The sequence below is a fragment of the Panulirus ornatus genome, chromosome 11, assembly GCF_036320965.1.
Source record: "Panulirus ornatus isolate Po-2019 chromosome 11, ASM3632096v1, whole genome shotgun sequence".
Lineage (NCBI taxonomy): Eukaryota > Metazoa > Arthropoda > Malacostraca > Decapoda > Palinuridae > Panulirus > Panulirus ornatus.
The window spans coordinates 72,173,648-72,187,563 of NC_092234.1; the positions used below are offsets into that span (position 1 = coordinate 72,173,648).

A 13,916-nucleotide genomic window follows, 5' to 3' on the forward strand; every position below is an offset into this window, starting at 1 on the left:
TTTCGTTTGTATCACATTTTATCGGAAGCTGTGAGGTATGAAATTAAAAGGATTCTTCAGTATGTGCATAGTTATTATGATGAGATGATAATCATTTATATCTCAAATGTATAAACTGTGATTCTAACAGCTGTTGTGTCCACAACTTTTGCTTTATGCTTCCGTAACTTCCTAAAATATTAAACTATCCATAGATTCCAATTTCCTACTCCTGTGATAATATCTAATGTGGAATGTCAGACGTTGTACCCTGTTCATTCAGATCTGAGAGCTGGAGCCTAGAAACGTTTGAATTAAGAGTGCTGATTGGTTAATGAAACACTCAGGAGCGTGGTAAATCTATAGCACTTCTTATTTTAACACATATATAATTATAATTGTAAATTGCTTTCAATATGAGCTACCAGTTTAAATTTGGAATAATTTCCGAAACTAAAGAGTTAAAAATTAGCATAAAAAGTTTACCGTTATCGAAGAAAATTAAAGCTGATTATAAAGTTTCATATGATGAGTCACGTGTGAGGTAAATGCGGCATGTAGGTATTTTCAATCAACAAGGTTACGTGTTTTGTCTCATATAAGGCAATGGTGCCATCTGTGTGGACTTGGACTATAAATATTGGTTAGTCCCAGTTTTCATCATTCTGGAGATGATTATTAATTGCCAGTTTGCGTAATTTTTTGGAAATCATTTGTGTCTGGCTATATTTTATATCACTTAAAGAAAATTATAGGCAAGTTCGACGTTAGAAGTTCAAGGGCTTACATCTGGCTCAGCACATGCGCTTTCACATCGCCAGTTTAATATTTTCATATTTATTCCCTGCGATGCGTTTTGCATTGGTCACCACACATGATCCTTCAAATACTATTCCTGAAATGTTATACCACCTCTTATTTCGTTTTATCTCTGGCTGAGGAAATATTTGAAAATGAAGAAATAGCGGGAAACTAGAGCGGCGCGTGCCAGTCTCGACATAGCAACTTACTCCACATTATTTAAAGGTTTGTGGTTGTATATTTCACACCTTCTTCCTGTAATGTGATGATATTATGAAAACCTTACATTAAAGTATGATGAAAAAGACTAGACAGGTGTCGTGAATAGGTAAGGTTTACAGAGCAGACGGGTGAGCCAGAGAAGTGTCAGATCAAGTCTTAACTAGCAGTAATTACATCTTATGAAACATCTAGAACTATTTTAGATATATCCTCATTAATACAGTTCCTTGATCTGTTTAACTATAAGTAAAACAATAAATGACAATAAAATGTAGGCCAGGTTATTACAGCAGCCTGACAGGTGACGGGTCGCCATCCTCTGGCCGGAGATGTTCTCGCGGCGACCATTGTTGTCTGGTAACCGAAGTGACTCCGTACTGCACGCACACCCTTCACTTGTTTGTGTCCACCAGTAGCAGCTAAGCTTTGTGTCAACCCAGTTATCAGATCTGAGTGAGCAGGGTATAGGAAAAGTCCGACCGTTGACGTGTCGTGTTCATCTTAGCATGGGACTGTCATTTACTGAAGGTTTGCCTTCTGTTTTCATGTTGAAATTGACCTGAGTACCCCAGCCGACGTGCCATAGGGGCTCAAGCCCAGCAGGAACACTTCACAGCCCCTGGCGACAGTTAGTGCATCTTGCACAACTTTCCTATACATTGTTCCTGTCAATACAGGATTATGAAGAATATGAGCAGAATAGAATGTGAACAGAGCTGATCTGATCGTACAAGACTAATGTGCGTTCAAGTTCATTGGTAATGAAACCGACGTTAGTTATGAAGAGCTGTAGTGATGATGGTATAAATTTATGTAATGATGTTAAACAGTGCAAATATTTTATTTTCACAAACAGCTTAAATCACTCTTTATCAATACGGTGAAACTCTTAATACAAATGAAAATAGTGTTTTTATTATTTTCAGTGCTGTCTGTAAGATCTCAAATATATTACAAGATATATTTATATCAATACATTCACACTGTGCTACAGTGTTGAGTATTACGAACTGCAGTTGTTACACAGCGGTGTGACACTGATACCAAAAAAAGTGAACCTTAGGAATCGTCTTGTCTATGCCTAGTGACTGGAACATTACCACACGATACATGAAACACCAACTGTAAAATGACTCTCATCCACAAATCCGATTCCTAAGGTATGGTGAGGCAAAGCAGTACTCACGGTGACGGTGGTGAACCATTGCAATAATAACAATAATGATAATCAAAAAACGACCGTGATGTGTGTTCGAGTGTTGTGTGTAGGTGTGTGGGGTGTGGAACAACGCCAGTCACCTATAATCAGAGACTGAGGTAACACTCTGTATGGGCCGATATATCTTGTAATACACGACAGCGTCCACAGCCACAGTCACCGAGTCCCGCGAGAGCACCTGTGTGCCAGATGAAGGGCTGAACACACCATTAGGTTAGCCAAGGGCTGCTCTAACCGGGGAGGTTAATGTTATCGTGTTCAGGTAAAGGGGATCTCATAGGTAGAAGGGCTTTTAGCTTTAGCATGGGGGGTTTTATATAGCTGTGTGGTGGGGATCTATTGGTCGTGTAAGGCTGAATTTAAACAGGGACGTTAAACAGTGATGGAGGTATATTAAGTGTCTTTTGGGAAGGGTTTTATAAGGACTTTTAGGAAGGGGTGCATGGAAAGAACTCCAACGGTCATCTGTCTTTAGAGTTCAAGGGGTCTACTTAATACAGGTGGATAGAAAAATACGGAATCTAAGCTAAAAACGGGAATGCGTTCATCTAACATGGGATTTATCGAGTGGGTGTTGTACAGTGAGTGTTCCAGGGTTAGAATACGTACACAGATGCAGTGGTTGATCTAATATCTGGGAGGAAAAGATATGTTAGTCAGGCAGCTATACAGCAGTTATATAGAATGAGATGTGTTTGTTACTAAAGGTTTTCGATCTGGTCTGTCGAATGTGAGTTGAAAAGTCAGTTAATCAGTAACCCAATGGACGTCAAACTCATTTTGTGGGATAGTGTCATGGAAATCAGGAATACTATATATATATATATATATATATATATATATATATATATATATATATATATATATATATATATATATATATATATGGTGAAACTGCACTTCAGTAGTTCATACAAAATTCTTTAACATGGCATTTTTTCTGTACATACGACACAACATGTTTCGTGGAGACAACCCACCTCATCAGGTGCCAGTACTTAACAAAGTTATCTAAATCCCAACATCACACTTGCGCCCCGCCGTCCAGCACCAGTTCGTACAGACCAACCACTCACTATCCGCTTTGTCCGGCAGTAACCGTTGTGAGGGAGAGTGATTAGAAGGGGTTACATTGCGTGGGTTGACCTGGGTAGCTGGGTGTGTCATGAACATTTTTTTTTTTTTCATGTTTTCTTGTTTTGTCAATTCTCTCATAATGATTTGGTTAATGCTAGGATGGTCCTTAGAATTGCCTGGGGGACAAATTAAAGTTCTTAGTATTAGGAATTAAGATAAATTCAATGACGTTGCATGTGGCATAATCAGCAGAGGGGTATAGAAATAGGGGATTTTCAAGATCTATGGGTTGATCATTTTCATGACAATGTTTAGTTATCACATTTTTGTGGTCATCCCTCCGTACTGCATGACGGTGCCAAGAACACCTCTCAGTTACAGTCTTACCTGTCTGGCCTATATGAATATCTTTAAATGGCTTGCATTTGACGACGTAAATACTCCTAATTGTTGTATGATTTGGCCTACTGTTCATTAAGGTCTTACTGATGGTGTTATTGTACTGGAAAACAACATTACAAGCACTGTTTTTTAGGACATGTCTTAGATTAGATATGTTGGGAGAATAGGGCAACACTAAACATTTAGACTTATCCTTATTTGTCATATTTTTGTTACAAGAAGCATAGAATGTATTTCTAGCTTTCCGGTAAGCTTTGTCCATAAACCAATTGGGATAATATAACTGCCTAAAGATACGTCTTATATAATGACTATATCTCTCAGAGTTGGTAGGCGTCTTGTAGATTTTAAAGGACAAATGATCAGATTCTCTATTTATCAACACATCCAGAAAGGGGCAGTTTGCCTTCTTTTTCCCATTTCATCTTGAATCTGATAGTGGGGTGGATGTTATTTAATTCATTAAAGAAAACGTCACAATCTTAGGAGGATGGCCACAAGGACCACACATCATCCACGTATCTAAACCAGACTTTCGAATTATTATTGATTGAAGTTAAAATTTCGTCTCAAAATATTTCATAGATAGTTAATAAGAATCGTACCAAGAGGGGTTCCCATGGAAGACCAAACTTCTGTCTATAAGAATTACCTTCATCATCCTGGAAACCATTATTCATGAATACCAAAGCTCAACTAAGTCAATGAAAATTTTTATGTAAAGATACTTATATAAAGATATTCATATAGGCCTGACAGGAAAAACTATTGGCACCGTCATGCAGAACGGAGGGATGACCACAAAAATGTGATAACTAAACATTGTTATGAAAATGATCAACCCATAGATCTTGAAAATCCCCTATTTCTATACCCCTTCTGGTGATTATGCCACATGCAACGTCATTGAATGTCTTAATTGCTAATACTAAGAACTTTAATTTGTCTCCCAGGCAATTCTAATTACCATCCTAGCGTTAACCAAAACATTATAAGAGAACTGACAAAACACGAAAACAAAAAAAGTTGTTCAAGACACACCCAGCTACCCAGATCAACCCGTGTCACGTGACCCCCCCCCCCCCTCCTTAATCACTCTCCCTCACACCGGTTACTGCCGTACAAAGCGGACAGTGGTTGGTCTGTACAGACTGGTGCTGGACGGTGGGGCGCAAGTGTGATGTTGGGATTAGAATAACTTTGTTGAGTACTGGCATCTGATGTGGTGAGTTGTCTCCACGAAACATGTCGGGCCACATGTATAGAAAAATTACATATTAAATAAAATTGTATGAACCACTGAAGTGCGATTTCACCTTCATACTATCATCACACACACACACACACACACATATATATATATATATATATATATATATATATATATATATATATATATATATATATATTATTCTATTTTGCTTTTTCGCTGTCTCCCGCGTTAGCGAGGTAGCGCAATATAAAGAAATTGTCTATGAGATTAAAAGACAGCAGTCGACATTGCAACTAGCCAGTCGTGAAATATAAAATCTTGTGGTTGTAAAATTTTGGCTGGATGAATACCAGTGGGTCATTACATCTTCCAGTGGGCCCAGTGTAGAAGGGAATTCTCAGGAATGATAAATATTACAGGCTCAGAAAGCTGAGAGGGACTAGGGAAAATTTACGTTATTCGTTGAGCACTGTTGGTGCATGTCTACTGCATCGTTTGAATGGCATCATATACACTGTTTTTATCAATCAACTGAATGGTGTAGTACGTAACATGCAGGATAATGTAAGAATTCTGCAATATGAACTGACATATATGATAACTGTATTCACGTACAAAAAATGTATAGTAATTCGGATTTTTTTTCTCAATAAGTGAGACTTATGATAATCTAGTATTTGTATCCTGAATGTCTGAAGTACTATATTACAGTGTTCTGTACCAACACGTCAGATGTAGGATGATTTAGTGCTTCTCTGTTACGTCAGATGTGAGATCATTCAGTATTTCAGTTATGATATGCCACATGTGATGATACGTCACATGCACGATCGTCTTGTGTTTCTTTGACAGTAAGTCACACATAGGATGATTTAGTATTCTTGTATTCATACGTCATAGGTAGGATGACCTTTTTATGCACTGATAATCTGTCACTTATGATATGATATAGTATTCCAGTGTGAAGTCGTCAGATGAGCACTAAGTTGTTACAATCCTAATACGTCAGTTGTCGGATATCTGTAGGATAACTTGGTGTCACGGTGATTCGTCATATGGACCATAATTTACAACTGAAGTGGTAATACATCCAATGTTTGACAACCTTGTCTTCTTGGGCATTTATTGCTTTTGACCTGATAATGTTTGGTGGCAGCACCTGACGTGGTGTCGGCTTGTTGTGACGCTGCATCTCCTAGTGATGTTTGTGGTGTGGTCGATAAATATATAGTTTATGACAGAAAGTATAGTTCTGTAGGGGTCTGAGACTGTTAGAGGCACTAGGGGTGGGGAGGGAGGGGAATATCTGGCATAAGCAAGTGTTCATTAATCTGAAAAAAGCATGTTAAGTTGTTATTAGATTCACGTATGAATAAGTTAAAGAAAATAATTCATTTAGCATAATACACTGCCATTAAGTCACGATAACATTCCATATGCAGGATAAATGGCAGAAAACAACGCATTTGCTCAATTTTGAAACACGCAGGCGCAAAGATCGCAGTGTCTATTTTCAACATAGATATATCAATACATTATGATTGAAACTTCATTTGAATAAGAGCAGTTTTCACGGACTTATAGTGACCTAAGAAAAATATACATTGATATTTTAGAATTCTTTTATGGAATTGTTAAGAAAGAGACTTTAATGCCCCAAAACTGAGATAATGCGTTCGTTTCTTTTCTCGACAATAGAGAAGGTATTACCTAGCATAGATAACCAACGAACGACCATGACATATATTATCTTGGAATGAGAAAGTCATAAGGCTGGTTAAACATACATAACAAAGATGATGACTGGTAGTTTGTGTGTCAAGGTTGTTCACGTGCAAGATGTTGTGGTCTAGTATAATGTGGCGCTCCTGAGCCTCGGATAAGAGCAAGCGGGGATACAATGACTTCTTTCTCATCATAGATACGTTCAGCGAAGATTAACGAAAATTTTTGATAACAACTCTTCGTAATATTGATTATTCATGCTAATAACTTTCGTGTAAAAATGAATCTATGTATGTTTCTACGTTGGTGGATCTAATGATTAGCAACAGCTCATGGTTATCAAAAATAGAACTCGTACCAAATGTCAAACATACAGAGTGTAAGTATGAACTGAATACAGTTTTTATAATTCCAGTCGATAGTCCTGCACCGAGACGAAAGGGCAGACAGGCAGTGTTATTCGAGGCTGCATGAGCACCACACTTCACTACGAAGCAGCAACAGGAGGAGGAGGAGCAGCATCAGCAGGGGAGGAGGGCGCGGTGGCCTTCGTCTGCCTGACTCCCTCCTTCAGGCGTCGCTGCGACCTGCTGAACCCCCCAGCTCTGCCGGCTCATATGATCCTCAGCGAGGGCAACTTACCAAGTTGGGCCGAGGCGTGGCACTACCGCACAGGGCAGTAACCCACACACTGAGACACATATGGTACTCACTGGATCATCGCCTGAAAACTCTTACATTATTAAAGAGAGACACAGACATGTTGTGCAAGGTGAATGGCTCCTGTCGTCCCTCAGTTATGACCTGTGGCCACCTACATAAGAGAAATAATCCAGATTCATGATAACTTCAGTTCTGATGTTGCTGTGGTTGTAGAGGTATAGTGTAGAGGCGACATATCTGTAGCAAGATGCATCATATCAAACAAAGTAAATTCATATTAAAGCTCAAGGTTCTATATGGCAAACTGAAGGTATTATGAGAGGAATGTCATAGACAACTCAGATGGTAAGCAAGGACACTGAGCAGCTGAAATGAAACATCTGTGTACAAGCAACGAAAGTGGAGGTTGATCCAAAAAGACATGTGTCAAGGTAAAGGGCATTGGCCCTTGAGCGGTAAGGGAGAAAAAGTAATGGCCACGAAAGCAGAAGGATGCCGGAGGTAGACTCGTGTGACTGATATGGGCCAGGAAAGAAGGCCCTGCAAACTTGCACATACAACTTTTGGATACATGCGAAACACAGGTTATAAACATTGAGGAACGGAAGGGTTAAGATACAGAAAGAAATATTTTGATTATTTGGAGTGACTGGTTTAGATATTGCCTATAATAGTTTGGAGACACAAAGAAAAAAAAAAGATGGTTTGGTCACTAGAGACAATAGTTCTGAATTGTCTAAAAGAATACTTTGGATTCTTGGAGAATTTACATTAGCAGAAAGAGTGCTATATGGATGTATCTGAAGAAGAACTGAATGCATGAAGGAAATGGTATACACGGAAAAGATTGGTATGGGTACTTACGTTAGTAAAAAGGCTTGGATCAATAATAGAGAGAAGGATTTGATACACATTGGTTATAGGCGTATGGAAATAGACGTTAGGGTGGACTAGTTGAGAGTTGGAACAAAATGTTTTGGGTAAGGAGGAAGACTGGACGAGGACAGGACCTTAGCAAGTGGCAGCAGGTGATGGGAAGAGGTGCGAACTCGTGCGGGATGACCTTGCCTCGGAAGGTCACAAGCGACCTTAACAAGGTGGCGAGTGATGGGAGGAGGTAGTGCGAACTCGTGCGGGAAGACCCTCTGTCGGAAGGCCACAGGTGACCTTAAATGGCGGGTGATGGGGAGGAGAAGGTGCGAATTCGTGCGGGGAAGAAGACCTCGTATCGTCAAAGGTCTCAACAAACCTTAACTAGGTGGCGGGTGATGCGGGAGGAGGTGTGAACTCGTGCGGAAGGAGGACCTGGTATCGCAAGGTCATTCGGGGGAAAATATAATGATGCCGGGAGGAGCAAGGAAACCTTAACGACTACATAAATCTGGCGTATAGATGGCTGCGGATGGAAAGGTCTTGTACTTTAAGAAATCAATGAATTCTTTTTTCACAGGACCAATAAAAGACCTTTATAAAAATAATTCTTTTTTTCGACAATAGTCTTTTCAATAATAGTATGATAAATCTGTAATCTGTTATGTTACTAATCTTAAAATGATGTCGTATTAGAGAGAACTCTCGTCCCATAATACATTCATAAAGCAGAGGTTAGAGTTGATGTTCTTAGTACATAGGGAAATAAAACTTAACACCGGAGATGAAACGTCTCAAGTCTTTGCAGTTCTTCCCTGGGATAAGTGCGAAAGCGAATTGGTGTTCACTTGCAGAAGACCTGTGAAGCCTGGAGATGCCTGCGGTGCGGGGTCTAAGAAAGTGTCCTTAAGGCAAACGTGTGTGAGCGAAGGGTAGCTACAGCAATTCTTCATGAATGCAGTGCCGTTGAGAAAGTTAAAAAAAAAACAAAGATAAATAGCAGTTTCACGTGTGTCTATATAAATGTTCTGCTTCGCTTTGATAAGGGAAAAAATCCTTTATCACATCATCACCTGTGCTTTCTCGACGAAGAATGAGAAATGTATCATTTTTGTTCTTATTTTATGAAAAGTCACACAGTAGATCTGAAATAGTGTCTAGGTTAAGGGTTATGGATTACCTGGTGTTGTAGCACAGAGAGAGCGAGAGTCCCTCTCTGTACAGTACCTAGTGGTGTGTGTAGCAGAGCTGACACACTGAACCATCCCACCTGGCTATGTATATAATATACATAAACAAACCCACATCGGACTATTTGAACCACACATCAACAAATACCAACTACCCACTCATTCTCGCATATTCATCCAACAACATCACATGATATCAATAGATTTCTAAATCTACAAAACTACGAGACAGCTCGCTAAACATACAAAAGCACTGCTACAGCATTCGTCTAAGATTTAAGCAAATAGGCTGAAAAGTAAATTCAGTTGATGAGAACAGGGTAGTCATATACAGAAGCACTATGCTCCAAGCGTCTTGAACAAACAGACAAACAACTCGACAGATCCCTTCAAAAATTAAGTCAGGGGATCGTCTCATGGCTCTACACACTAGGTTAAAACTAGGTCGTCATAGATTATCATTCAGCACAAAAGCCTACTAATGGCCAAGGGAGGAGGAGGAGAAGGAGGAGGAGGGGCGTAAGAAACAGCGAGAAAAAAGCCAAAAACTGGAAGACAGAAAAAACATAAAAATGCTCTTCGGCCAGAAAAGCTAAACCACTGATTAATAATAGAAAAAAAAATATATATATGGCAGCATGACTTTGTAGCGTAGTTGAGAGTACCAATCCTTTGTCTCTTGTTTTTATCATAAAAGCCTAAGACTTTTGATAGCCTGAGAGCGATATATTGTGGCACCAGATGATGTCAGTGTTAACTGGTTGTTACAGGGATGGGGGGTGGGGGGTGAACCAACAGAGAAGCGGAAGCCTGATTGGTTTACTGGCAGAGACGTGGAGAGATAGTAGGTGATCAGAGGTGCTCTTACCACGTACCTGATGATTGGTGGGAGGGTAATTCTGGTGTGTTCTGGTTATAGGAAGAGTTTTAGTTCCCTTCGTCGGCCTAAGTCGCAAGGTTTTTTCAGAGAAAATGAGCCCTCGGAAATGTTAACTCTAAGACTGGCCTTTCAATATTCTACCTGAGATTAAAAATTCAGGTGGGAAATTAAACGAGCTCACTTTTACAGGGGTGTGAAAAAGATGTTTGCAACTACAGTGTCAACAAACTTTACTGTCACACTGTGTTGAGGGAAGGAAGGAACACCTGTTGTGTCTGTGTACAGTCGTCTATGATGCTGGTAGACTCATCTCTCAGTATGAAAGGCGTTATAATGTGCACATAGTACAGTAAACATGAGCTCTGTTCCCACAATTCAGGGCCTCTGCAAAACACCGGTTCATTTGCAAACAGTTCGTAGAAAAGGAAAGACTATGTTCACAGATATTCCTGCTATTAGACACAATAAAGATATATATATATATATATATATATATATATATATATATATATATATATATATATATATGTATATATATATATATATATATATATATATATATATATATATATATATATATATATATATATATATATATATATATATATATATATATGAACAGAGGAACTCTGAGAAGTTGCATGAGTAATGCTGGAGGAGTATAGAATTGAGGTTTAGGACCAGAACACCAGAAGGAGCAAGAGGAGGATGACCTGGTAGGGAGACAGATCTGCTGGTCTCCTGCTAGCTACCCCACGCCTTACCCAGGAGGGTTGCTTGCTGTTATATTTACACAGATCAATTTAGAGATATCTTTTTTAATTGTGTTGGGGGGTGATCTTAATACTATTACAGGCAGTTTACTTCCGTAGCAGAAAACATCGACCAATGGATTTATCACTTTAACTACAAACCATTTCAGTGTGGGAATCAGAGATCTTTTGTCTGCACACAGAATTTAGGAACTTGTCTTTAAATCATAACTAATAATCAGCTTCTCTGATTTCATGTTTTGTGCTACAGACGGTATTGGGGATATTCTTTATAATAACCTTTATAGGGTGTGAGTGCTTAAATAAAAGGATTAATTATTCATAACTATATTTGCATGCTGGCAGTGCAGTGGTGTCCTGAAACTAAAAAAAAAAGGAAAGAAAAAGAAATAGAAAAAGTCATGCATCCAAAACAAAAAAGTCGCGATAATTGAAGTAAACTTTGAAAAATTTGACCTAGTAGTTTTAGCATGGCATTCTCATTTGTTTTGCTCTATGTCGTTCTTGTAAAGTGAAACTGCTTCCACCAGACTGGCCGAGCGTACTGGGACAAATGGTCTCTCTACCTCTGACTTCTTGGACATGCTTAGAAACTTGAGCAATGTAAACTTGTATCATAGCCAGCTCGTGTAATAGCATAAGGTCTGTCATGCCATGGGAAAGACACGCGTTCCTCAAATAGTCTCAACATGTTTCTCATTCTTGGACGGTTAGGCTAGTGCTAGGACATCCATTTACACTACATAGACAACTATTCTAACGACTACTTTCGGCACAAGAGACCCAAGTGGAGTCAGCGGGCCATCCCAATTAGTGTTCACGAAACAAAAGAAAAAACAAAAAAACGAGGGTTCAAAGCTTTCAAAATTGGATGCTTTACATAATAACAGAATAAGTGCATTAGACCAGGGGCTAAGAAACCATGGGATAACAGAGTAAGCAAATATCACCTCAATATATATATATATATATATATATATATATATATATATATATATATATATATATATATATATATATATATATATATATATATATATACATATATATATATATATATATATATATATATATATATATATATATATATATATATATATATATATATATGAGACCAAAAGGCTTATCTCAACTGTGTCCTCTTGGTTTCTCTCGGCTTTTAATGGCCAGTGGTAACGAGCTGTTCCGCCAACAGCCTTGTGGCCTCATGCATAAGGCCACAGTTTGTTTACACTTGTCCCTGTTTCTCGCCCCTCTCTGAGATTCCTACTGATTATTGTACGGAAAAAACTGGTAGCCGCAAAATAAATATGTTGGTATCTTATTTGATGTTAGTGTCACAGTGTAATGTGAAAAGGTTAGCTAAATTTAGTGCTGATGTAACCTGAAGCCCCCATTGTGAAATACAGGTCAACATTTAGGCATTCTGACTTTTAATAATTTGGAACATCAATTTTATTTGACATTTAAACATCAAGATCCACAAAAGAAAACACAAATTTAGTGTAAGAAGCGTTATTCACGTCAACATTGAAAGTATTTCATATTACTGAAGGGAGAGCCCGATTGGCCAATTGAATCTCAGAGGCCTTTAAGAGATGCGTTCTAATTGGCCGTAAAATACAAGTCTTCCGGAGCGCCACGGAGATATACTGGTAGAGGCTTGGCTCTGTGAGTGAATAGTTGGAGGGTCTTGAGGTAACCATTTGTGTATTCAGAATCTACATGGCGTACATGGGTGACAAGATGAATGTCTGAGATGTTTAAGCAAACGTTCACCCTGACAGCAGTATCTGTGTGGCGGTCCAAATGACCTCAGGTGGTGTTAATAACTGGTAAAAGGAAATTTTGTGTGGTGTCCATCACAGGGTTATGAGCTGCAGGGGCAGTCCAACACAGGCAGGGGTACACTCTGCTCGGCTCTCATGAGCCGATCATGTATTCTACGTGCAACCGAACGCATCTCAGCGAACAGTAGTCTCAGACTAGTTATATCAAATAGTCGTCAGTTGGATTTAAGTCTTAGATGTGGTAGAAATAAAGCTTATTCTTCCTCTCCCCCCCAACAAGGGCTACGGCTATCAGAGGGAGGAAAGAGAAAGCTCATTGCTACCACAAAGCTTAGTTCTGACAACATTTGTTCATATATCGTGTCAGGCTATTGTATTGGCTATGTTCTGTTGGTGGTTTGTACCTGTAATCTTCCACATTGTTCTTAGCAGCTATCGGATCGGACACACGATAGTAAACCACTGCTTCCACAGATATCGTCACAGAATCTCTGGTTAGAATCTGTGGGTGAGCGATAGTCATTGGACAAACCAAGTCTATACAAAATGCTAATATCTGTCGAAGCTAAAGGGAACATTTAATCTATGGGATCTACTGTACAGGGATTGGAGCATGTGCAGGTAAACTAAATGATTGTGAAGGTCCTGAAGGCGACTGCTAGAAGCCTAAGTAAGTGACTTGTGTGAAACACATTGATTATGTCATCTTAATTTTTTCATGAAAATTTACATTAATGATAATCGTTCTGACGAATTGCTAAATAAAAAGAGAGAAGCTGACTCTTGAGAAAATGAGAATGCGTCAAGAAGTGTATCCTGATCTATACAAGATTTGACACTATGGTATAATATGTCAAAGTCTGAACACTCACAGGATCTGAACCTACATGAGCCTCTAGAACAATCGCGGGTGTTGGCTGAAAGCTTTGAATCCTATTGCTTTTCTCTCACAATTAGTTAGGACTATGATGATTATTGACATGCAGCCAAAACTTGGTAACTAACAAGCTTGGGTCTCCTAAGGTACCAAAACACACTCTCCTCTGAATATCTGCACTTCAGGTTTATATCCTCATTGTCGTTATTATTCTCAAACTAAGTTTATCTTATTT

The 13,916-nt window shown here is 38.8% G+C and overlaps 1 protein-coding gene across 17 annotated transcripts in view; it reads right to left on the minus strand.

Annotated features, from left to right (window-relative positions):
- LOC139751634 (band 7 protein AGAP004871-like) overlaps positions 1 to 13,916 on the minus strand; it is a 948,509-nt gene that overhangs the window by 79,644 nt on the left and 854,949 nt on the right. For 7 of the 17 annotated variants that reach the window (XR_011713398.1, XR_011713399.1, XM_071667258.1 and 4 more), the window contains exon 5: positions 2,302 to 2,399. The exons of 7 other annotated variants lie outside the window; for them this stretch is intronic. Coding sequence is in view for 8 of the 10 variants with exons in the window: in XM_071667258.1 (XP_071523359.1) it covers positions 2,302 to 2,399 (98 nt within the window). In the remaining 2 variants the exon portion in view is untranslated. Of the gene's footprint in view, positions 1 to 2,301; positions 2,400 to 13,208; positions 13,307 to 13,916 lie in introns of all 17 variants that reach the window. 3 more of the 17 variants (XM_071667262.1, XM_071667269.1, XM_071667267.1) reach the window with 1 other exon arrangement.